The sequence below is a fragment of the Ptychodera flava genome, chromosome 11 (assembly GCF_041260155.1).
Source record: "Ptychodera flava strain L36383 chromosome 11, AS_Pfla_20210202, whole genome shotgun sequence".
Taxonomy (NCBI): Eukaryota; Metazoa; Hemichordata; class Enteropneusta; family Ptychoderidae; genus Ptychodera; species Ptychodera flava.
The window spans coordinates 43,123,240-43,148,874 of NC_091938.1; the positions used below are offsets into that span (position 1 = coordinate 43,123,240).

Below are 25,635 nucleotides of genomic sequence, written 5' to 3' on the forward strand. Positions count from 1 at the left end.
TTACACCATGATTAGCATGTTAATATACAGGTACATTTTCACTCTAATTCACTTTATTGAGTTTAATAGACACCTTGTATGTGCATAAAGTAGTGACCTGCGATATGTGTGTTCACGAATTCAACATGTGCTGGCCAGTAAGGGACTGGAAAAAATATATAGGGCGGGAGGGTGAATTTTTCAAAATGATGCTGAGAAAAGTGACTCTCCCCCATTGTTATGCCATCCCTGTACGTGCTATAGTCAACATCAATAATATTTTATTTGACAAATATTTACTAATTCATAATGTGACGCCTCATCCCACCAAATAGGAAGGCTGTTGCACTAATATACTGGCCAATAACTTAAATTCAGGTCAAAGGTCATCCTGGTTACTTGATATTTTGCTGTACACTTTCCTCCCATGACTGGCCATCAAGCAAACATCAGAATATAGCCATACGGCTAGTTTTCAATCGGATTCGACCCCACAACATACGGCATCAGTCGCCTAGCTGAGAGGCCACAGACAGAACCGCTCGGCTTGATATTTTAGCAGAAATCTTAGTTAACATAATCATCTCCGTCGAGTAAATTAAGACCTCCACCTCTGTTACCTAGACTATATATGTGCATAATTAGTGAGGTACAGGATGATTTGAGGGTCGAAGGTTGGTATCCCATACCAGTCACAGTTCGATAGACACCAGCCAACTTTGACTCTTACGTAGAATAAGCCACAGCTTAGTTGCAGAGGGGGGATAGGGCAGGTGAAAGGTCATCAAGTCTCAAAAATAATATTGTAAAGATCTTCTGAATATTATCATAGCTTAAGACCTAGATATTTGAAATATAGCAACCTTACCATATGGTCTACAAAATAATGTACAGAATTTTGATTGATCAATTTTTAATGTTACAATTTTACGTGCAGTGTGATTTTGAAAAATACTGGCCCTCCCTCCCTATAATTTCTCTCGAGTCCCTTTCTGCATATGCCCCTTGATGTAGAATGATGACAGTGTGTGCGTGTTGACCGTGACGGCGACCAGGTCAGCACTAAAAAAATACGTAGTGCAAGCCAATCAACAAATGTAAAGAGAATGTGAGACTAATACTTGTTCTGCTATTCATCAGTTGGAAATTGATCAAATGAAGGACTGTGCAGATACGATGTATTGATCGAAGCCCAGAAGACAGACTTGTAGATGCTGTCTACCAGTACAACACCCTACAGAGTGAGACGACTGTCCTGAAAATGGAAATTTTCAGAGCTTAAAGCTAAAACACAGAAGCTTGGTCGCTTAGGGCCGAAAACAAATCTTTAAAGGTCGACCTACTCGCAACTGACTGTAGTTGGTCAAAGAAACTGTCTGATATGCAAGTTTAAATAAAATTGGTTGATACATGTCTGAGCTATTGGTTCCATACATGAAAAAATCATAACAAAATGGTCGCCATGCATCCATATTCAATCTTATTGTAAAACAAATCGACGTGCATATGTGTTACATTAGTCAATGTCCTTGTACCAACTTTGAATAAAATTTGTTGAGACGTGCCTGAGTTATGGCTATAAGGACATGAAAAAAATTGTGACAATTTGGCCGCCATGTGGTCATATTGAATCGTATCGTGAAACAAATTGATGTGCATATGTATGACATAGGTCAATGTCTTTGTACCAACTTTGAATAAAATTGGTTGAGATGTGCTTGAGTTATGGCTCTGTACATGAAAAAATTGTAACAAAATGGCCGCATTGGTGGCCATATTGATGGATCGTACCACCAAACAAATCAATGCGCAATATGCATGACATAGGTCAAATATCCTTGCAACTTTGAATAAAATTGGTTGAGAAGTGCCTGAGTTATGGCTAAATGAAAAAATTGTAACAAAAATAGCCGCCATGCGGCCATATTTGATCATATCATGAAACAAATAGACGGCTATATGTATGACATAGGTCAATGTCCTTGTCAACTTTGAATAAAATCGGTTGAGATATGCCTGAGTTATGGCTCTGTACATGAAAAAATCGTAACAAAATGGCAGCAAGGCGGCCATATTGGATCGTATCACAAAACAAATCGACGTGCATATGTATGACATATGATCCTTGTACCAAGTTTGAATGAAATCACACCAGGCATCTCTGAGATATCTTCCTGAATTAAAGGACAGAGGTATGGACGGACGCACAAGACCAAACCTAGTAAGTCCCCCCGGACGGTGGAACTAACAAACTCTTTCGATTGGAACGATCGATACCAAACGCACATACGATTGGTCGAATAAGGGGCGGACCATTAGATCTGGGGAGGGGGGTGGTCACAATGAAATTGTGAATTTTTTTTTTTACAATTGTAAATTTCTAAAAAAAATTTTTCCCAAATGAGAAAAGCTGTGCTAATTTTTTTTTTTCTGAGTAAATTTTCAGATTTATAATTTGTTTTCGTTCGACGCTGTCTGAGGATACAATGTTTTCAGGGAACTTTTTGCCCGTTTTTGATCAAAACATTTCTCTGTAGCAGAATGTCCAAATTGATTGGATGTGTATAGATGTGGTGAAATTTCAATATTTGTCTTTTTTGGGCAATTTATGCCATTTATGATAAAAAAATCCGTATTCTCTGTAAGGGCTTGTCCAATTTCTTTGAAATTTGCTTCATAAGTCCCTTAAAGATTTTTTTAAATCATGCTCTTTTTTGTGGTGGAAAAATTTTTCAGGTAATTGACATTCAGCATTTGCTACACACAAACGATTAGTCATGCAGTATTTGCTAGAGAGAAATCAGTGTTCTCCCCAGTTTTTTTTACAAGAGGGCAAAGAAGTTGTGCAAAGCACCACAAGCGACCGCGTAAGCGGTCGAGGTCAGGAGGGGGGCACCATTGGAGCTTTTGAAAAACTGAGATTAAAATGGTGTTATTTGGAGGCACTTGGGGAGTATTTTTTCATACTTTTTTCAAATAAAAAACTCAAAGGAAAAGAATCTGAGACGGTGTTCCATAACTTTTATTCCAGTTCACTGATTTCAATGAAGATTATATTTTTTGAAAACGAAAACATAGCGACAGACATACATTCATCTTGTTCACCCATTCTTGCATTCATCATTGCAATAAAATGCTGAGAAAACCAGATATGAACTGAAAATGCCCACGTGTTTCATTATATATTGCAGTTATATGCAAACTGAACCCTTGCCACATTTCTGCAACTTCATTGAATGTGTTATGATCAACATAACGAATAATATTCACTACAGATTAATTCTAAATCCAAGTATATATCCCCAATCAGGAAAGTTCATTAAAATATGCAAATAAGGAATTGATTGAAATGTTCTCATTAAATATGCAAATTAGGAATAGGCTGAAGTAAAAATGTTAAATGACTTTTAATAATCTCGTATCATAGTATCTTTAATGTACAAAACAATTTGTCAGCTTTGGTCTGGTCAAGACAGGTAAATATCCTTAATTAGGAAAGTTCATTAAATTTGCAAATAAGGTATTGGCTAAAGTAAAAAATGCTTAATGACTTTCAATGTTGTATGATAGTATCTTTAATGTACATAGCAAGTTTCATCAAATTTGGTCTAGTCAATAAAGATCAATATCCCTAATTAGGAAAGTTCATTAAATTTGAAAATAAGGAATTGGCTAAAGTAAAAATGCTTAATGACTTTCAATGTTGTATGATAGTATCTTTAATGTACATAGCATAATCTCATCAAATTTGGTCTAGTCAATAAAGATAAATATCCCTAATTAGGAAAGTTCATTATATATGTACATTAGGAATTGGCTGAAGTAAAAAAGTTTAATGACTTTCAATAGTACCTTCAATATATGTAGCAAGATTCATCAACTTAGGTCGTTTCCTTTGAACCAGTAACCATTGAGTTTGTTGAGAAATTAATCAGTTCATTACCTTCCAAATCCTCAAGTCTAGATCCAGTACCAACAGTTCTGATAAAGCAGTGTATACACCAGGTATCGCCAATAATTATGCATATAATTAATACCTCATTCATATCAGGTGAATTTCCACAGTTGTGTAAATCAGCCATTGTACGTCCCTTATTGAAGAAACCGGGTCTTGACAAAAATGTTTTGAAAAACTACAGACCAGTTTCGAACTTACCATACATATCTAAGTTGATTGAAAAATCTGCTTTAACTCAAATCAATTCACATCTGGCCAACAATAATTTATTTGCGAAATGTCAGTCAGCCTACCGAGAAGGTCATAGTACCGAAACCGCTCTCATTAGGGTCCAAAATGACGTATTGAGGGCTCTTGACAAGCGGGATAATGTTATTTTAGTTCTTGATTTGTCAGCCGCTTTTGACACCATCGACCATAAAATTTTGATACATAGACTTCGTCACAGATTTGGTTTTAATGGCACAGCTCTTAAATGGATTGAATCATATTTACAAGACAGAACAATGAAAGTGAGTGTTGGGTCGGTGGTGTCAGGAGTACAATCACTTGATTGTGGTGTCCCCCAGGGTTCCGTACTTGGACCCGTGTTATTCACTTTATACACAGCACCTCTTGAGGACATTATAATTAAACACAAGCTGGAAACTATGTGCTATGCTGATGACACCCAGTTGTATGTCGTCTGCTCACGTGATAATTTCCCCTGTGATCAAGTTGAAAGTTGTATTCGGGAAATTCGTCTGTGGACGAGCAAAACATGCTTGCTCTCAATGAAGGTAAAACTGAGGTTATCAGATTTTCCTCTAAGTTTGTGAAGGGGAATCAACCACGGATGTGCGACATTCAAGTTGGTGATGTCGTCGTCCATTCTTCACCTACAGTCCGTGATCTTGGCGTATTATTTGATTCATGTATGTCTATGAAACCACACATTTCCAATTTATGTAAATCAGCGTCATTTGCTTTGTGGAGAATAAGTAAAATCCGACATCTTTTAGATCAAGACTCGACAGAAAAATTAGTCCATGCCTTTGTAACATCTAGGCTTGACTATTGTAATAGTCTTCTTTATGGTGTGCCTTGCAATCTACTCAATAAGATTCAGTTAATCCAGAACTCGGCAGCACGTGTAGTTTCCAGAACAAAGAAATCAGATCACATTACCCCTGTGTTGAGTAAATTACATTGGTTACCCCTACAGAAACGTATTGAATTTAAGATTCTCTGTATTGTATACAAGATTTTACATGATATGGCCCCTGTATATCTTCAGGAACTATTAACCATTTGCTCTTCTCGTCGTGCCTTACGTTCTATCGTTCATGGTACAAATATGCTCCATCAACCCATTTGTAATACAGCTTTTTACGGTGACAGGGCTTTTTCCGTTTGTGCTCCACGTTTGTGGAATAGGCTGCCATTTTTATTGCGTTCATGTTGCTCTTTTAGCAGTTTTAAAGCTAATCTTAAAACACATCTTTTTAAACAGTATTTTTAGATCTTTTTAGAACAGTTTTGTACTGCGCTTTGAGATGTTTTTACATGTAAAGCGTTTTTTTTTAAAGTAATAAATATTATTATTATTATTATTATTCAATTCAGATATATGTCCCTAATTAGTGAAGTTCATTAAATATGTAAATAAGGAATTGACTGAAGTAAAACTGCTTAATGACTTTCAATAATGTTATATCATAGTATCTTCAATTTACATAGTGAGTTTCATCAACTTTGGTCAAGTCAATTCAGATATATATATCTAATTAGGAAAGTTTATTGAATATGCAAATAAGGAAGTGACTGAAGTATAAATGTTTGATAACTTTAAACAATGTTATATCATAGTATCTTTAATATACATAGCAAGTTTTATCATTTTTGGTCAAGTCAATTCAAATAAATATCCCTAACTTCAAAAGTTCATTAAATATGCAAATTAAGAGTTTGATGAAGTAAAAATGCTTTAATGACTTTAAATAATGTTAAATCATAGTATCTTCAGTATACCAAGTTTTGTCAATTTTGATCAAGTCAAATCAGATATATATCCCTAATTAGGAAAGTCATTAAATATGCAAATTATCCATTACCTTTTATGTCACTCCTTAATATCTTTATATCTTAATATCTTTAACAGCTGATATATCTTGGTGTGATCAACATTTGTAGCAAATCTCATCAAATTGTAAGCAGTCGTTGTCAATATATATGTTTTTTCTAAAATCATTAATTATGCAAATGAGCAAAAAGTAAGCAAGCCACACCCACCAAAAACTAATCAGTTCTTGCCATTTGCAAATTGAATCTATGTACCAGATTTGATTCTGATCTAATGAGCCGTTTTTGAGATATTGAGCACACAGACAGACAGACACACAGACAGACAGATAGACACACAGACAGACAGACATCGCTGTGACATATGCTCACGTGTGTCAACAAGTGAGCAAAAAACAGGCTCTATAATTTTAATATGTTACAGGTCTGACCTGAGAGCGAGCCCAGCGTAGGGTATATCGTCATTGATGTTTTCAGGCAATAGCATGCTAATTTCTGTGTTTGATACATGATGCATATTTTGGCCATTGAGGTGGAATTGTTGTCAATTGTTTTCTAGAATAACATTTATAGTAATGTAATTCGGAAATGTCAAGTTCACTAACGAAAATTATTTAAAACTGGTAAATTATATGATTCTTGTCAGTTTATTATATTAAACAGGGGCGGGAACAGAGGCACTCTAATGTAAAACACGTAGTTGATATTCCCATCGGTTGCTCTCAGCACACGATTTTTAATTCTCGTGTGAGTTGACCATTCGTTCTCGCGAGAGTTGGCTTGTTTCAAAATGGCGGCTCCTAGTGATGACCGAACCGGGCTTTCAAAAGTGATCGAAAATAGTCATTTTGAACCAAATTTCACACTTTCTTTGGAACAGAGAGATTCTTTTGTCGGAAATACACATTGTCGAGTAGGATTTGTGGTAGATGATATCTTTAATTTCACGCAATCCGTGTAAAAGTATTCAAAATGGCCACCTCCATGGAAGTGCTCTCTTTTCAAACTCGTAGGTATATAGAGATTCCATTCTAAATTTCATGTACACGCGTTAGTCTTAATGCTCGCTTCACAAGCGGCCTTTGGCCGCTCTCGCTGCGCTCGCTATGATTTTCAAGTGATCAGAATACAAAAGTCCTGAAAAGATAAGATGATCACAACTTCCAGTATAAGGGATACAGTCACTCTAAATGTATACAAAAAATTAAAACTGTGCCTGGAGGATGTGCTAAAAATACAGAAAGCTGCTTCCTGTCGGTAAAATCTAAAAGTAATTCAAGATTTTAAAGACTTTTGCAGATTTTTTTTTACACATTTGTATTCTTATTTATTTTTTTTTATTTTGCAAACTAGTTTGAAGATTTTTTCCCCTAACTTTCTGCTCTGATTTTTTTTTCTAGTTTTGACCACCCCCTCCCAAGATCTAATGGTCCGCCCCTTAGTGGCTATACAATATGTAATTTAGTTCCCTTATTATTTGTATCATAATTCATATAGAGCTACAGTTATCACTCCATGTTCATAAAAAGAATGTGTCTTGATATTATCTTAGGGATAACATTACATTTATTTTTTCGAGAAAGAAAAGAGAATTATCGTTGTGATTCACAACGTGCGTCCCTCCAATGGAACACACCCCCATTCCTCGAATGCGTACTTCTATGTTGACAAATCGAACGACCAACCACAGAACAGAAGGGGCTTCACTCACGGTGTGGTGCTGGACTCCCACTGGTATGCGGATATAGTTTGTATTTAATGCTTGCTTCTGCTGGCTACTTGTCTCAACAATGATGGACAACGTGTACACGAAAGTAAACCGAATGTCCGGGGATAGTGTGAAAGTAGCCGTGCGCGTCCGGCCTTTTAATCAGGTGAGTGAGTACCACACACACACACACATCATTGTTACAACGATAGCATGCTCGCGGCGCCATATATTTTATCATGGATTCGCTGAATGTCACATGTGTTACGTCAAAGGCGGCACAGATTTCGAAGAAAACCTCGGTCAGTATATGTGGCTATAAACTCCGCGGATTCATTTCGCTCTGGGTGGAATAATCCTGAAACATTTCAAGTGAAACGCTACTCGACTCACTATTTCTGATGCGTTGTCTTCGAATATTGTATTTTATTTTTAGTACTTACTCAACTGTCAACATACAATATCAGAGAGTGTTGTAAGGTACGGTACTCATAGTACAAAGTGGGAAAATGACATAACTGAATTGCGTCAGCAAATCATGCAATAAATGCACTAAACACACATGAGTAAACAACTTTGCAAAATACCTAATTACCAACGAAGTACTCAATTATGCATGCTGATAAAATAATGTCGAAATCGGCGAACATTGCATTTTGGATGTCTTCACCTCAGAAAGTCAGTCACGGAAGTACGGCACATTTGCCCGCCCCGTCAAACATCCAGCTTTAATATGGCTATGTTTATACGCAAATCAATAAACTATGCCCATCGTTTCGAAGAATTAATACCAAAATAACTGAAAGATGGTGACAAATCTAGGTTTACGTAGCGTACTTTATTAACAATAAGTAATCTGAGTAACATTAGAGAAATTTTATATTTCACAGTGATACAATTTAAAAAGTGCTTCAGACGCGAATACAAATTTCGCGACCTCAGCTGTTAAGTTTATTTATCACATGATAGTGACCATGGAAACCAGCAAAAGAATAGGTGTCCCTATCTGCAGACTGATTGCATCCAGACTATCGACTAGTGTTGCGAATCAGACAGTGACAGACAGAATATTTTTTTTCCCAACTTTTAGCATGTGAGAAAAAGTATAATTTGCCCTGTATACTTATTCTCGACCGCGGAGTGACGTCAGTACACTCAGCTCAGTGTGACAGTTTTCGGACAGGGTATGGTGAATTTTGCCAAAAGCCGTTTCATAAATGACGAGCAGTACGAAATCTTATTACAATACCCTTTGAAACTTTATTGTGTTTATCCTCAAATTGTTATCACAACGGAAGTGGTATTTAGGGCGTCAACGTTGCAAAATTTGACCCCATGTTAAGGGCGTAGTAATCGGACTGCTATCTCAGTAATCGGACGTTGTATTACGAATGTGATTATAGGGGCTAAATATTGATATTTTGAAACTTCAAGCCAACGATTTTCAATTTCGATGTGTTTAGAAAACTGTATGTAAATATTTTGTGATAAATTAGCTTTATGTTTAATCCATGGACGACGCAACTATATTTTGATGTGTATGGCGCCTTAGCACATCGGACAATGGGCTGTCTCTGTGTGTTGCTTTCGGCACCTTATTGTATCGTACGTCTGGCTAACTTTGCCAAGTTTGTAGCCCAACATACCTTCTACCGAAAAAAAAAGCAACTATCCAAAACGGGACAGCAGCGTCACCTGACTTAAAGTGTATGTCCCGCATAAATTCAAAGTTAATTCTGCTTAAAATGAGCCATGCTATATGATTTTGCCGCCCCTACTTTATCAAATAAATGCATCACCCCAATGAAACGACACGGTTAAATATTATAAAAATGCAATATGTTGTGCGACTTTGAAGTTATAGCTGCCATTCAGGTCGTTTCGGAATTCGCGGGCATTGCCATTGGAAATGACGTAACTAATAGAATGTACGAGTGAGTGTGTTCACCTCGGCCATAGCGAATGCTTACCGCTGTGGCTTCAACATGGTGATAAGTTACGCCTTTGGTGGCTGAAGTAACCGCAGCCATTGTCAGTTTATTGCATTGTAGGATGCCGTATTAGCCGCATTTGCCAAAATTACAAGAAAGGGTCGGAAAAGAGGCATTAAGACAAGCGTTTTCTGCGGTGCACATTTTCGAGTGCCGTGACTTCGCGTCGAATAAACACGATTCGGAAGCCAGATGTACGGTAAGATAGACTTTAATTCCAGGACTCATTACTACATCGATTATGTAATCGCGATGCCGTACCAGTACGACCATTGTCACCAGAAAGCGTTCGCGTGTATCATCATCAACTGTGGACAAGAGCGAGAACAGCAGCAAGACTGTGACAGGTTGCCCAAAACATGTCAAGGATGCGGGGGCCGCGGAGAAGTATGGCCGTGTTTACATCCCCCGAGACTGATCGCCAATTCAGCTGCTTTACGAAAGTGATTGTAAATAAATAAATGAATACAAGTACTAGATCTCATGCATGTGTGACTCTATTATTAGTAACGTTAGGAGATATCTAATTTTATATTCCTAAAAAGTTTACGTATTGATTGACTGACTCTTTGCGAGACTGAACGATAGGTTGTGTATAATACAGCAAGGCGCTGCCAGTAAAAGTGACACAACGTGTAGCAAAGAAGTTTATACTGTTGACGAAGCAGTCGCGTTGTCGTCATCTGTTCCCTTCTACTCGACTAAGTCTCCCCTAAAATATTTTAGCTTCTTGAGAATTTCGCAGTCATGAAACAATGAACGTTGTGCTTTATATCGTTGACACTTAATCAAGAAAAAAACCTGCGGAAGCGTAGCTGATCACTCCGTCACAGAAATGGCCAGCTGAGCCGCCCAGCCTCGGGTGCCAGTGTGCCCGATATTTACATCATGTCAATTTTAATTTATCTCTTGCCGAGAATTTGGCTAGACATGTCTTTATGGTCACATATTTTTAAAAGTGCCAATGTTCATGTGAGGTTTTATAACGCTAAACTGAAGATTTTGCGGCGAGAATAATACTACCTTTGGTGTTTATGCTAACATGACCCTCAACCTGTTCCACTTCCAGCTGTTGATAGGAAAGATGTGTGTTATGAACGGTGGACAATTTTCAACTTGATCTCTACTACATTTATCTACAAGCGTCATGGCGTAATTCAACTTTTTAGTCCCCACGGACACCGTCCGGGGGGACTTATAGGTTTGGTCATGTCCGTGCGTGCGTGCGTGCGTCCGTGTGTGCGTCCGTCCGTGCGTCCGTCCGTTCACGCAGATATCTCAGAGATGCCTGGAGCGATTTCATTCAAACTTGGTACAAGGATTACTTCATATGTCATACAGATGCACGTTGATTTGTTTCGTGATACGATCCAATATGGCTGCCAGGCGGCCATTTTATTACGATTTTTTCATGTACAGAGCAACAACTCAGGCATGTTTCAACTGATTTTATTCAAAGTTGATACAAGGACATTGACCAATGTCATAGATATGCACTTCAATTTTTTGGTGATACAATCCAATATGGCCGCCGTGCGGCCATTTTGTTACGATTTTTTCATGTACAGAGCCATAACTCAGGCGTATCTCAATCGATTTTATTCAAAGTTGGTACAAGGACATTGACCTATGTCATACATATACACGTCAATTTGTTTTGCGATACGATCCAATATGGCCACCAGGCGGCCATTTTATTATGATTTTTTCATGTACAGAGCCATTACTCAGGCATGTTTCAACAGATTTTATTCAAAGTTGGTACAAGGACATTGACCAATGTCATAGCTATGCACATTAATTTGTTTTGTGATACGATCCAATATATGGCCGCTGTGCGGCCATTTTGTTACGATTTTTTCATGTACAGAGCCATAACTCAGGCATATCTCAACCGATTTTATTCAAACTTGGTACAAGGACATTGACCTATGTCATACACATGCACATTGATTTGTTTTGTAATACGATCCAATATGGCCGCCGTGTGGCCATTTTATTGCGTTTTTTCATGTCCAGAACCATAACTCAGACATGTATCAAGCGATTTTATTCAAAGTTGGTAAAAGGAGATTGACCAATGTCATACATATGCACGTTAATTTGTTTTGTGATACGATTGGTCATACATTTGCACGTTAATTTGTTTTGTGATACAATTCAATATAGCTGCTGTGCGGCCATTTTGTTATGATTTTTTCATGTTCTGAACTCAGACATGTATCAAGCGAATTTATTCAAAAGTATTTTTATCACAGTATTTTTATCACAGACCTAATGAAGAGGACTCTATCCTCTCTGAGGACCTGTAATCAAAGTACCCATTAACAAGTGGGGACTGTGTCATCAACGATGACTTGTTATATACAGATTTTGAACGAGGCAATTTGTGTTGAGAAGTAATAATAAGGTGGGATGGCAACTCCAGACTTATATTATATTTTGGTAGCTTGCGGTTGTGTGTATGGTAGTGCACTGGTGTGTTTGACTGTGGTCACGGTGGGCTTGTCACTGACACGAGGTCAACAAGAGTTCCGCTCTTGTTCTCGTTTAAGTTAAGGTTCCGACTGTTAAAATTTGCAGGCCTGTAAATTCTGAACAGCTTTGTCATATCTTCTGTGACGATGACATTCTCAGTTGCACTGCTTTCACTCATGAAATTATCACTATCTCCATAGTCAATGCACGAAGTCACCACCACCCGTTCTATTAGTGACGTCACAGCTACTTACACCAAAACGGGGCGAGCTCGGCAATTTCCGGAAAATGTCGCCATCATTGAAATCGAAAAGTGCAACTTTTCCCGTGTTTCATCGAAATAACATTATACAACCGTCTAAAAACTGCTCAAATAAGCTTCAGTGTGTGTGTAAATGTTTGTTTTATTTATACCAATTTCATTGACAACCAGAACTAGAGTATACGCCCCAAGTCAAACGAAAAAGTCTAAAAATGTGGCAGGACTCGCACTTTAATAGGTGGTAGCATGACTTGTAAATTAAACACTATCAATATAGAGCGAAGTGAGTACAACGAACAGCATGTCATTAAATGTCCGACAATTGAGGTCGTCCGAAAACTACTGTTATTCTGAGTGTTGGTGAAATGCACACGAGCAAGGTGAATAAGATATCAGATGATACAGAAGAGCGACGATACAGAAATTGTGTGGAAAAAAGCAGAACTAAAATTTATGTCATTTATGTATATTGTAACTTTGAATATTGGTTGAAAAATCCAAACTTCAGTCATTTGTCTTCAACGCAAAAATGACGTAACAACCCACAAGTACCCAGGTGGCCTGCTGTCAAGAATAGTGAACAGGTGTAACAAAAGTGTGCAGTTTACAAAAGCTTATTATTTTATCGATGAAGAGACATTCAGATCGATCAGGCCTTGTACAATTGGGAAACCTTATAACAAAATTAACTAAATTTCGATGTGAACTAGGTGTTAGGTGTGATCACAGTCAGGACCAGACAGAGTGTGATCAAGACCATACATAGTGTGATCAACTCAAGGACAAGAGTTTCCATGCACTGGACAGTCATTTCATCAACAATAACAACATGGTGTATACCAAACAGAGCATGATATGCTTATTTTTAGAAGGGAGTATTTCACGATCGCGTGATCAGTTTGTCCCAGGAGGATTCAGACATGACACAATTACTTAGTTCCCATTGGCAACCCAACTGAAATTTGGGCCGACGCAAAATAATTGTCCTTTTGGGATTAAATTTGGTCCGCGTCCACACTTACCGGTACCAGAATTAGGGCAACGTAACTTTACCTTCCTTTGTGACCTCTGATCTTTCAAAGTTCAAAATGGCGCATTTGAATATGGCACGCTGTTTCTACTGTTCATGATTTTCCTGCGTTTTTACGCACAAGAAGGGCAAATATGACTACAACCTCACCCTTTTAATCATCAGAGAGATCTTCACTATTTATTGGATGAGCGTATGGTATATATAAGACCGCGGTTGAGAAATAACCAGTGCGCGGCATTTTTGACATGCCTCTCTAGTCTATTATGTGCACTGTGGAATCGAATGACATGGTCTCGTTTGTGGAACAAAGGTTGGTGGGAAGTTCTGCGTACATGGGATGATATTAAAATGTAAAGACTGGATTGAAAACTTTCGATAGGTGTAAACTTTAGTGTCAAACGTCGTTTGTTTTGTGCGAATAGTATGACTAGTTCAACTTCGATCCATGACGGAGACCTGGTCAACTGGGACCAGGGCCGATGCAACGTGTCCACACAGGCAATTTGCGTCGGACCAAATTTTGCGTTGGCCCTGCGTCGGCCCTGAACCCCACCTTCTTGCCGGGACCAAACTGAGTCGGCCCAAGGCCGACGCAGCGTGTCCACATTGGTTTTTTACGTCGGCCCCGGCCCATGTCCGGCCCTAGGCCGACGCAAAGTCGTCAATCTGAACAGGGTTAATGCCATGAATCTGGCCATGAATCCTGTTTAGAATTTTTAGCTACAACCTGTCTCTGTACACGTATGCACACTGTTGTCCTTATAACACCCCAAACATCTTTAACTTCAGTTCAACAACCACATGTTGATGAGTGACTTAATAATGTACTGTAACGCTGTTTTCTTTATGGGAAAAAATATGAAACCGTGTTTCCTGAAGTGATAAAAATGTGTTGACATGCCTATTTCCTTCATAGCAAAAGCGTATGTCAGAAGCCTTATTATAAGGATATACATTAAGTTGGTTTCTGTAGTTGTATCGTCCATTTTCATTTTAGGGAGTGTTCAGAATTTACTTTCAGGGGGCCCTGGATAATTTTCTATTTTTTTGGTGATACTTTCCATGGCCCCCCCTGGTAAATTATGGAGAAAATCTATGCGCCCCCCCCCCCCCCCCCCCCCCGATATTTCCTGGGTTTTTTCCTTGGCCCCCAAATATATACAATATATTTGTAATTGCAAAGGTCGATGGGTAACTGAATCGTTTTACATGTCACACTATGACTGAGGTAATGACCTTCGGGGAGCTTCGCGAATGTATGAACTATGTTAACTCTGCGTGATCGACCCATTCATATAATGTTGCGCCCTTAGTGGCACATCAAACGTAGAAATGAGGGCCATTCGAGATTTTATTGCACGAATTGCGTAATGGCACTTCCTAGAATAACCCTGTTCAATTATGATTCTCTTTAAAAATCAAGCACAGTAACATTATATTAATTTTATATTTTTAAGTAAAGCACTTTTCAGTGGATCATTTGTGAAAGTTTTATGAAATTGACAATATTCCTTGTGTGTTTTCTGACGTTTCTACATAATACATGCAATCCTGTGCAATGACTATTTTTGCATAGCCTCTGGGTAGTCTTCTACCTTATGCCCAAAAAATCACAGTTTGCATCAAACCTGCAATTATTTATCTTATTGCAAGGCAAAAACCAGTCACTTTATAGTTTCATTCTGGGGAACCATGCAAACCCTATCTGTACTTTTAACAGTGCAATTTGTGTAAATAAACATGACTATTGTAGTATATTCACCCTATATTAACAAGTGTTGAGTGATGGAAGCCACCAGTATGAGACACTACCTCAAGTATCCAATAGCAACAAATGACGTGTAGTTTACTCATGAGATCATGTTAATAAAGTAGAATTCTAGTTAATGGCTACACTGTGTGAATCGTGTGTCTTTTGCTCTAATCAAAAGTGCACTAAAACACAACATAATTGGCAACGAGGATGCTCTTTTGATCCACAAGTGTGTGAAAGAAGACATCCTGCACAGCCTGAGTGAAGTTAAGTTTTCTTATTGATACACATTGTTATTTTTTGTGTTAAATGGAGGCACAGTCTTGAGTATGTTACTTCTAAGACTAAGTTTATTCAAGTGTTTAGCATAAGTTACAGATACAGTATGTCAGTGACTCTCATGTATATTAAGGATGATAAATACCTTTTAGACACTTTCAGATTTTTATTTTTTTCTCAATTGAACATGTCCCAAACCCCAATAAAGTATACATTTTCTGAAAGCCCTGATATAGAGCTATCCGACCAAGAACAGTGCACGGTCATTATTTGCATAAGAGTCACGTGACAAGCGTTTTGCTGAACCTTCCAAAAACCGGTTTTCCCGGCCTTATGCGAACACGCTGCAAGAGTTCCGGTTGGAATTTCTTCATTGACAAGCCTTGACAATATCCTTCAAAATCGTGTCTGCGATTTTTTCTCGGAGGCTCCATTCAAATTATATGGCGTGATAATTAAAATTCCTTGAAAAGCACCTTCGTCCAACACCTTTAAGAGCGCATTAAAAAATAACAAAGGCATATAAAGGAAATCCCAGACACGGATTTTGAGTTCATTATGTTTCCAATGGACGGTGTGAATTTCAAGCAGCTAGTGTTTGTGAGCGCGAATTGACAAGGTGCCAAAGAAGGGTACTTCATTCACACATTGAATTCGAGAAAAACGCAAAAAACATGTTTTGATACTTCTACGCTACGGCATTTGATAATTAGACGTGCACGAGCCTTTACACGGAAATACTTTGTTACCAAGTGATGATGTCGGCCGGGAATGACAGTTGTTCAGAGAAAAAGTCCCAGGAAAATAAAATAAATCGCGGAAAACTACCAATTTTTGGAGCCTTGCGCGTCGACACATGGCCACAGCGAATGGCTTCAGTGGGAAAAACAGTGACGTCAGCAGTCATTACTGATAGCGGGCGTGTCCTAAATTCATATGCAGATAAGCTTGTTTGCGTTCCCGAGATCACACTCCCCTCACACGCTATATAGACATTGCAGAACCGTAAACTTGATAGCGTACTACCGCACTAATTGCAGAGTTAATTCTAGGACACGCCATTGCGCAATAAAATCTCGAATGGCCCTCATTTCTACGTTTGACGCGCCAGTAAGGGCGCAACATTATATGAATTGGTCGATCACGCAGAGTTCACGTAGTTCATACATTCGCGTAGCTCCCCGAAGGTCATTACCTCAGTCATAGTGTGACATGTAAAACGATTCAGTTACCTATCAATCAACCTTTGCAATTAAATACCCACTACAGCATATATGGTGGTACATAGGAAGCTGGGAAGAAAGGACTGATGTAGGGGCAACGGTGTTTTGGAGCCGTACGCATGTGGCATGGCCGATGAATAAGCATATAAAACAACGGCACTGGCCGCTGCGTAAAGGTGGAAAGCTAGTCGACACTCGGATTTTTAACGCGGTATAGTTAATGAACCCAGGATGATCGGGCAGTCCCTTAAATTGAAGCGTTTGCAACATCTACCGTCCGTACAAACGAAACGTTGAACACTGCAAGGAAAACGTCCATGATCGTTTTGAAGAGCAACACATTTTAGGTCGGACACATCTCGTTTTCCAGAGTAGCCAGGTCTTTGCATTGAACAACACCGCTGTGTAAAACCCTTTGGCCAGAACCAATGATCGTAAATTTGCTAATACATACGAGTTATGTTTAAAAGTTGATGTATCGATCACTTTATTTAGGTCGTACGGGTTACAGTCTCGTGCTATATCAGTGTATATATAAGTAGCCTAATTGTCGATGCGTGCAAATCGAGGGCCACTCCCGGAGAAATCCTACCGGTGCGCTAAGCTTTGATCATGATCGTTTCCACAGTCAAAATCACAGTCCTTAGCAATTTGTACAGTTGTTCAAGTCCGACATATCAATAATTCATCACATAAGTTACGTAAACAATTGAATCAAACCAAACGGTTTGCTGTTGCCGTTATTGGGCCTGATGCGTACGTACAAGGGACAACTTTGCAGTAGGCTTGGTTGGTTACGGGGGGGGGGGGGGGGGGGGGGGGGAGGGGGGATCTCCAGTATTCTCCTTTTCTTGACTTGATAGACTATTGTATTTTCTGCAGAAAATTCAAGGTTTTTACATGTGTGATGATGATGGCCCCCAATTTTCTAAAATGGCCCCCTTGGAACAGGAGTTGGGGCCAACAGTGGCCCGTTGTTTTTAAATCCTAGAATGAACACTGTGTAATTGTTTATCTAACATTGCGAAAAAGACGTCAACCACCGTAAAGCGGCGTGTGCAGGCTCCGACCAACCCTAAGCAAAGAGTGATAAAACGTCGCACTGCTGAGAAATCGTCGTTGACACGATGTCTTGACCACACTAAGAAAAAATGACTTGCTCTCTGGTGTAGACTATGTCTGGAACTGTACGAATACTTGTTTATTGGACTAGGCTTCGACAAACATTTAATTACGGTTTATTGTTTACAGACGGAAGTAATCCTGGTGTTTGGAGAAGTCACAGCACGTCATTATGTAAATTAGCTAGTGCAACGCAACGTTGTGTCACTCAAGATGGATTATGGAAATAGCAATGCAAATGTGTCCACAATGTTTACAAAAGCTCCCCGATTTAACCGGGATAGCCACGTGCATTTGTTTTGATTTTTAAAAATCGTGAATTACACGGAAACCATTCCTTATCTTGAACTGGCGACACATCTCAATTCTGGGTCTTACTTCAAGGCGTATTCTCAGAGAATTTTGAAAATTTGACAGAAAAATGAACGATTTGGTATTTATCATCCTTAAGTAGGTAGTCATGAATATTGAATAGTGTGATGTGCTGAGTAATCACATCATGACAACTCCCCTTTTTGAGATTGAGATGTTCAAGCAATTTCTATGAATTTCCTTTGTTGTATATTGGCAACTATGAAATATTAATTCTATTGATTCTTGATGAGATCAAATGAAATATGTAAAATTGTCAGTAGCATAATTGAGTTCGGAGTTCAGTTATCAAGTTCACAGTGTTCATGATCTTCATGCAGTATTGTCATAATTCCTGATATCTGTTCTAATGTCTAAGTAATTTATATATGAATGAATATATATTTCAACTAACTAACAAGATGGGGTGGACTATCCCACTTGTGCCTATTCTAACTAAAATGAGTCAAGGGTCATGCTGCCCTTTTGACTCTATGTGTGTTGACGTCAATTGCACACATAATCCTTATACTTTTCAGGCTTTGTCACAACTCTTCCACTTCTTGTTGTTGTAACTTTCTGGTTGACCAGGCGATCTTTCTCAGCTGGTGCTGTTTCCATGGCAGTCGATGGATGTTGTTCTGTGGAAGATGGATGCTCTTTGGTCTCATTTACTTCGTCGTCAATGATGGTTGGTTGTTGAGGTGGCGGTTGTTTGGACGGTATGTTTTTCCTTCAGGTGTTTCAATATAGTACGATCTTGGTGTCCCTGCATGACCTTTAACCTTTGCTATTTCCCATTTACCTTGTTGTTGAATTCTTACAGTGTCTCCTGTGTTTAGTGATGAGAGTGGTTTGGCATTTGTGTCGTAGTATTGCTTTTGACGATCTTGTTTTTCTTTCAACTTGCCTTTGATGGATTCATATATAGTTGATGGCTTTTGGTTTCAGGTGACTTTAGGTAGTTGGTATGATAGAACGCAATCTTCTACTCATCAGTAATTGTGCAGGTGATCCAATGTCATCAACTGGTGTGTTTCTGTACTCCAGGATGCTGAGATAGGGATCTTTTCCATCTTTTGCTGATTTTCTTAGTATATCTTTGACTGTTTGTACGGTTCTCTCTGCCATACCATTGGATTGACTGAGATATGGACTGATAGTTGTGTGTTTGAAGTTCCATTCGTCGATATTCTAGTCCAGTCAAAATAGGGTTAGACCCACCACAAATTGCAACAGAATTTTTTTCTTCAGAATGCATTTCAGAGAGGTACCCAGAACAACATATTAAAAGTTTACTCGAATCCACCTTGGGGAAATATGACTAATTTGCATAAATCAAATATGGCGGCCAACGATCCGCCAAATAACATAATTGGCCATATATCACATTTAACCCCTTGACTACCAAGACCAATGTATTCCTATATACCAGGCCCCTTATGTAAATATTGATAAAATCTTGGATGTGGTCATTGCATGAACACTGCTTAGAGTAAAAATTAAGTAAGTACCAATAAACCATATATTTTCTGAATCAGCATGAAATTTCCCACTTTTTCATACATAAGTTTTGTATTTCCAGGTCACGTGACTGATCACATGACATACCATGTGACCAGAGTTGGCAAAGAATATGAATATTTGAAGCATCAGGACGTGTTTTGAATCCATAAAATGACGCAAATTTGAATACAGTTGCAATTTTCATGGCATTGTCTTTACATATATGTAATAATAACTACCCTTTACTTTATTTATAGATGTACCTATTAAAGATTTTTTTCACAAAAGACAGAGTAAATGAACCACAAACATCAGCATCTGACATGATTCTGTATTTGAAAATCAACACATTTTATATTTGTAAACACCTGCTTTATGTCTTCCTTGCAGAAACATGCATCTAAAATGGTTATGATTTATTAAAAAATAATTCACAATATTTAAAAATACATTTTAGGGAACAACATATCACATGACCAAACAAATGACCAGTCATGTGACCAGTCATATTGATAATATGGCTGCTATAAAATTTCACTGGCTTATAGTAAAAAATTGTATTTCCTCTAGTTATATTCACAAATATTGCTGTTAATAGAACATATTTACATATAAATATTTGTTTTCAATAAATAACATTTCATTTCATTAAAAAAAAAACCATAAACATCTTCGCGATCGTCCGTATTTCTGAAAACTGTAAACAATCAGCGCGACGCTTCTGTGATCAGCCTGACCTTTCAGGGTCGAGGTCATGGGTCACGACATTTGCTTCCTGATTTTGGCCATACTCGGACGTACGGGGGCGCAATCACATTCAGGTCAGATCGGAATACATCAATCTTAGTCGCGCTGCATGCCGATGCCGAAATTAAGGGATTTTAGGGACAAAAACGAAGCAAATATGCCTATTTAACTGTGCCGGATATATCCGGCACTCAAGGTATATGGTAATCAATTGGCGCCGGATATATCCGGCGCCATAGGTAGTCAAGGGGTTAAACAGCTGGTTTCAGTGATTCAAAGTTTAACACTACTTATTTGGCACGGGGATCATTTTGGAAATATAATGTTTCATATAGGTACTTCATTAATTTGCATAATTCCAATATGGCGGCCAACATTCCTACAAAAGACATTTTCGGTCATATATCACGTACTAAACAAGCTATTTTTAGTGATTTTGAAGTTAAAAGAATATTTCTTAGGCATGGACAAACGATTTTCGAGATAAAATGATTTGCATAGGTAGTTTGTTAATTTGCATAAATCCAATATGGTGGCCAACATTCCTACAAAGGACATTGTCGGTCATATACCACGCATTAAACAAGCTATTTCAATGATTTTATTTGGGTATGAAGATACTTTTAGTGGTTAAATTTTTACAAAGGCCCTTTGATAATTTGCATAAATTAAATACGGCTGCCAAATTAATGCCCCATTGCTTAATAGCTTCAAATATAAATAAGGTTCTGGTATCGTTTTTAGCAGTAGGAAACTATCAAGATGAAACTGTTAAGTCCTTGGATATTTATTTTAAAATTTTGATTTTTCTTTATATGACGACTATTAATGATTGTTAGTCTTCGGAATAATATATTCTCTTACTGAATATAACATTGGATTCATCTGTGTAGGGCATTTTTGTGATTTGTATGGGAGTTTAACACTGTACAGTGTCAAAACATGTAATCTGTAATGTTTACTGTTTAAAAAAGACGTGTTCAAAATCTTTAGTTTTTAATTTAGACTGAACCCCCTTCTTATGGATGGGTGCATCTTTATAAGATCCCCTAGATGATAGGCAAGCAGTCATCACACATGACAGCAAAAATACAATAAATACAACAAAGCTAAAACAACAGAAAAAAAATGATACGACCCAAATAACAAATGCCACAATACACACAAATTAAAACTTAGCACTATTGCAAACAATGTCAGATTCATAAAAACTTTAAGGACCCACAAACTCAAAAAAATCTGAAAACTGCATGCTTTAGCAAAGGACAATTAATCCAAACACAGAATCCAACTATTACACAATACAAACAAGTACATCTTGACTCATTTTTCCAAGTGTCATTTTTCCAGATTTACATGTATGTATCGTGTAACTGTTGGATTCTGTTGGGCTGATGAGTTGTTTGAATTAATTTTAAGCCTTTGCTAAGCATGCAAGTTTTCAATTTTTGTGACTTTGTGTGTTGATCAATTTTTTTTAAGAGTCTGACATTGTTTGCAACAGTGCTAAGTTTTAATTGTCTGTATTGTGGCATGTGTTATTTTTGCTCATTTTATCTTATTTTTCTGCGTTTTATTATCTTTGTTGTGTTTATTGAATTTTTGCTGTAATATGTGATGACTTCTTGCCTATCATCTAGGGGGGTGTACCAAAGATGCAGTCGTCCATAAGGAGGGGGTTAATTCTAAATTATAAATAAAAGATTTCGTACACGACTTTTTTAAAACAGTAAACATTACGATTTCATCTTTTAACACTGTAGAGTATAAAACACCTATAAAAATCACAACTAATGTCGTACACAGATGAATCCAATGTTATATTCAGAAAGAGATTATTATTAGATGACTAACAATCATTAACGGTTGTCATATTTAGAAAAATCACAAAATAATTAAAATTGCATGACTTTCTTACATCTCAATAGTAAACGCACATCAACATATACGTATTTTAATCCGTTCGGAAGTCAAATTAACCAAATTTGCTTTAACATTCTTTTCAAAATACAATATATTTATGGAGTATTTTAACAAATTCAGGTATCACAGATACGTATTAAAATAGACTTTTATTCTTAATGGACCGTTATTGTAAGTAAATTTATAGAATATTTTCCACATTTTTAAAAATAAATGTTCAAGGACTGAAGGTGGAGCTGCACGTTGCCAACACAGTTTTTTCAAAGGAATATTTCTCATCTAAGATGACAAGGAAACCCATAGAAACTATTTTGTGAAATGTAATATTTCACTTGAAATAAAAATATATGTATAAACAAATACGACAATATTATTTTTCATTATCTATCCTCATTCTAAAATGGCATGGGCTGAAAGACTGACACTCAAAAAGTGCTTAACAATCGTGATTAGCAAAATAAAAATGCCTCTAATTCAAAATGTAAGAATTTTATTGCAAACAAAAATAGTTGTTTGTTATATAGCATTTAGAAAACATAATGTGACAATTTCAGAAAATTTGACCCAGCCAGACTAGAGTTATATTCTTTGGAAATCTTGAAATTGGGATAAAAGGGAAGCAGGAAATCGGGTGATTTGCATATATTTGCATACATTAACCCTTCTATATCATGCGACTGCTTGCCAAGCTAAAAGGTGAACTTAACCAATTTTTAATCTTCGGTTAACAAATTAATCAAAATTGGACGAATATTTGCAAAAAAAAGTTATTTTGAAAAAAAATACGCTGTGTTGGGTGCAGTGCCTTCTTAACAGTTATTTCTTGATATTCCTATTGCTACAAACTACCAGAACCTTGTTTATATTAGAAGCTATTTGGACATTAATTTGGTAGCCATATTTAATTTCTGAAAATTATCAGTGTCTATTAAAAATTTTGAACAGCAAATGATGTTTCTTCATGCTCAAGAATATATTTAAACTTCAAAATGGCTGAAATATATTGTTCAATACATGATATATGACAGAAAATGTCTTTTGTAGGTAAAGTGGCCGCCCTATTGAATTTATGCAAATTACCAAAGTGCCAATGCAAATCATTGCACCTCAAAAATCATTTTTCCATGCCAAAGAAATAAACTTTTAACTTTGACAGCACAGAAATAGCTTGTTTAACCCTTTGACTGCTGTAATTTTATACACCAAAATTTTAATGCAATATTTTACCAATTTCTGTGAACATTGCTGTACGTTTTTTTCATAATTTTGGACGAAATGGATCTCATTTTCAGCAGCTATATATTTTTATCAAAGTTTGGCAAAAAGCAGAAAAATTGACTGTGGTACACTTTATAAAGTTGACAAAAATAGACTTTGGCGCCCAAAGGGTTAATACGTGGATATGACAGAAAATGTCTTTTGTAGGTATGTTGGCAACCCTATTGGATTTATGCAAATCAAGAAGTACCTATGCAAATCATTGCATCTCGAAAATTGTTTTTCCATGCCAAAGAAATATACTTTTAACTTTGAAAGCAGAAAAATGGCTTTAACCCTTTGACTGCTGTAATTTTTAAACCAAAATTTTAATGCAATATTTAACCAATTTCTGTGTACGTTTTTTCATAATTTTGGACCAAATTGATCTCATTTTTCAGCAGCTACAGTTTTTTATCAAAAATTTGGCTAAAAGCAGAAAAATGACTGTGTTACATTTTATAAAGTTGACAAAAATAGACTTTTGCGCCCAAAGAGTTAATACGTAGTATATGACAAAAAATGTCTTTTGGAGGTATGTTGGCCACCATATTGGATTTATGCAAATTAACAAATTACCTATGCAAATCATTGCATCTCGAAAATTGTTTGTCCATGCCTAAGAAATATACTTTTAACTTTAAAATCACTGAAATAGCTTGTTTAATACGTGGTATATGACCGAAAATGTCTTTTGTAGGAATGTTGGCCGCCATATTGGATTATGCAAATTAACGAACTGCCAATACACAACATTATATTTCCAAAATTATCCCCCGTGCCAAATAAGTAGTGCCAGACTTTAAAATCACTGAAATAGCTTGTTTAACGTGTGATATATAGCCAATTATGTTATTTTGTCGGATGGTTGGCAGCCATATTTGATTTATGCAAATTAGTCATATTTCCCCAAGGTGGATTCGAGTAAACTTTTAATATGTTGTTCTGGGTACCTCTCTGAAATGCATTCTGAAGAAAAAAATTCTGTTGCAATTTGTGGTGGGTTAGGTGCCAAAATCTCGTAGATTGACTGGACTATTCACTGGATGTGAATTGTGGACCGTTGTCACTTCTTACTTTGATTGGTATTCCATGTCTTGAGAAAATGGACTTGGTATCTTACCACAGTGTTGCTTTTTGTGTTTTCTAACTTTGCAACTTTGAAATATTTAGAGTAGTAATCTACCACAACCAAGTATTAAGTTGACGTTGTTGATGGTGAAGAGATCTGTAGCAACTGCTTGCCATGGGCCGTTTGGTATTGGTGTTGGTATTATTGGCTCTTTCTGGTTTGATTTACGATTTTCCAGACAAGTGCTGCACTGCGATACCATGTCTTCTATTTGTGTGTTCATACCTGGCCAGAAGAGAACTTCTCTTGCACGTTTCTTGGACTTCTCTATTCCTTTATGGCCTGTGTGGATGTTCTTTAGCATTTCTTTTCTAAGTGTGTGCGGAATTAATATTCGCTCACCTTTGAATATGATGTCATCTAATATCGACAGTTCATCTCTGTGCTTCCAGTATGGCTTTAATTTGATTGGTATTTGATTGTTGCTTGTTAGCCATCCTTTCAATATCACAGATTTCAGTTCTGTTAGGGTTTGGTTGCTTGCTGTTTCTTTTCTGATTTCCTCTAGTTTGTTGTCTGATACCGGTAGTGCTGACATCACATGGTGTACAACTGCTAATAGTTCTTCATACATGTCATGGTCACTGTCACATCAAGGGATGTATGCTCGTGATAACATGTCTGCTGTTACCAGTTCCTTCCCAGGTGTGTATTTCAGTGAGATGTCATATTTCTGCAGTCTCAGTAGCATGCGCTGTAGTCTTGGTGGTGCTTCAGCTAGTGGTTTTTTCAGTATCGCTTCTAGAGGTTTGTGGTCTGATTCCACTTGTACTTGTTTACTGTATTTATATTGGTGAAATCTCTCTAGACCAAATTGAACACCTAGTAACTCTTTTCCTATCTGAGCGTATCGTGTTTCTGTGTCTGTCATC

At 37.3% G+C, this 25,635-nt stretch overlaps 1 protein-coding gene across 2 annotated transcripts in view; it reads left to right on the forward strand.

The window, feature by feature from the left end:
• The first annotated feature begins 7,618 nt into the window (after window positions 1-7,618).
• Window positions 7,619-25,635, forward strand: part of LOC139144565 (kinesin-like protein KIF28P) — a 503,294-nt gene continuing 485,277 nt past the window's right edge. The window contains exon 1 of one of the 2 annotated variants that reach the window (XM_070715275.1): window positions 7,619-7,872. In XM_070715275.1, coding sequence (XP_070571376.1) covers window positions 7,789-7,872 — 84 coding nt within the window. In that variant the 5' untranslated portion in view covers window positions 7,619-7,788. The remainder of the gene's footprint in view (window positions 7,873-25,635) is intronic. The other variant, XM_070715274.1, reaches the window with a different exon arrangement.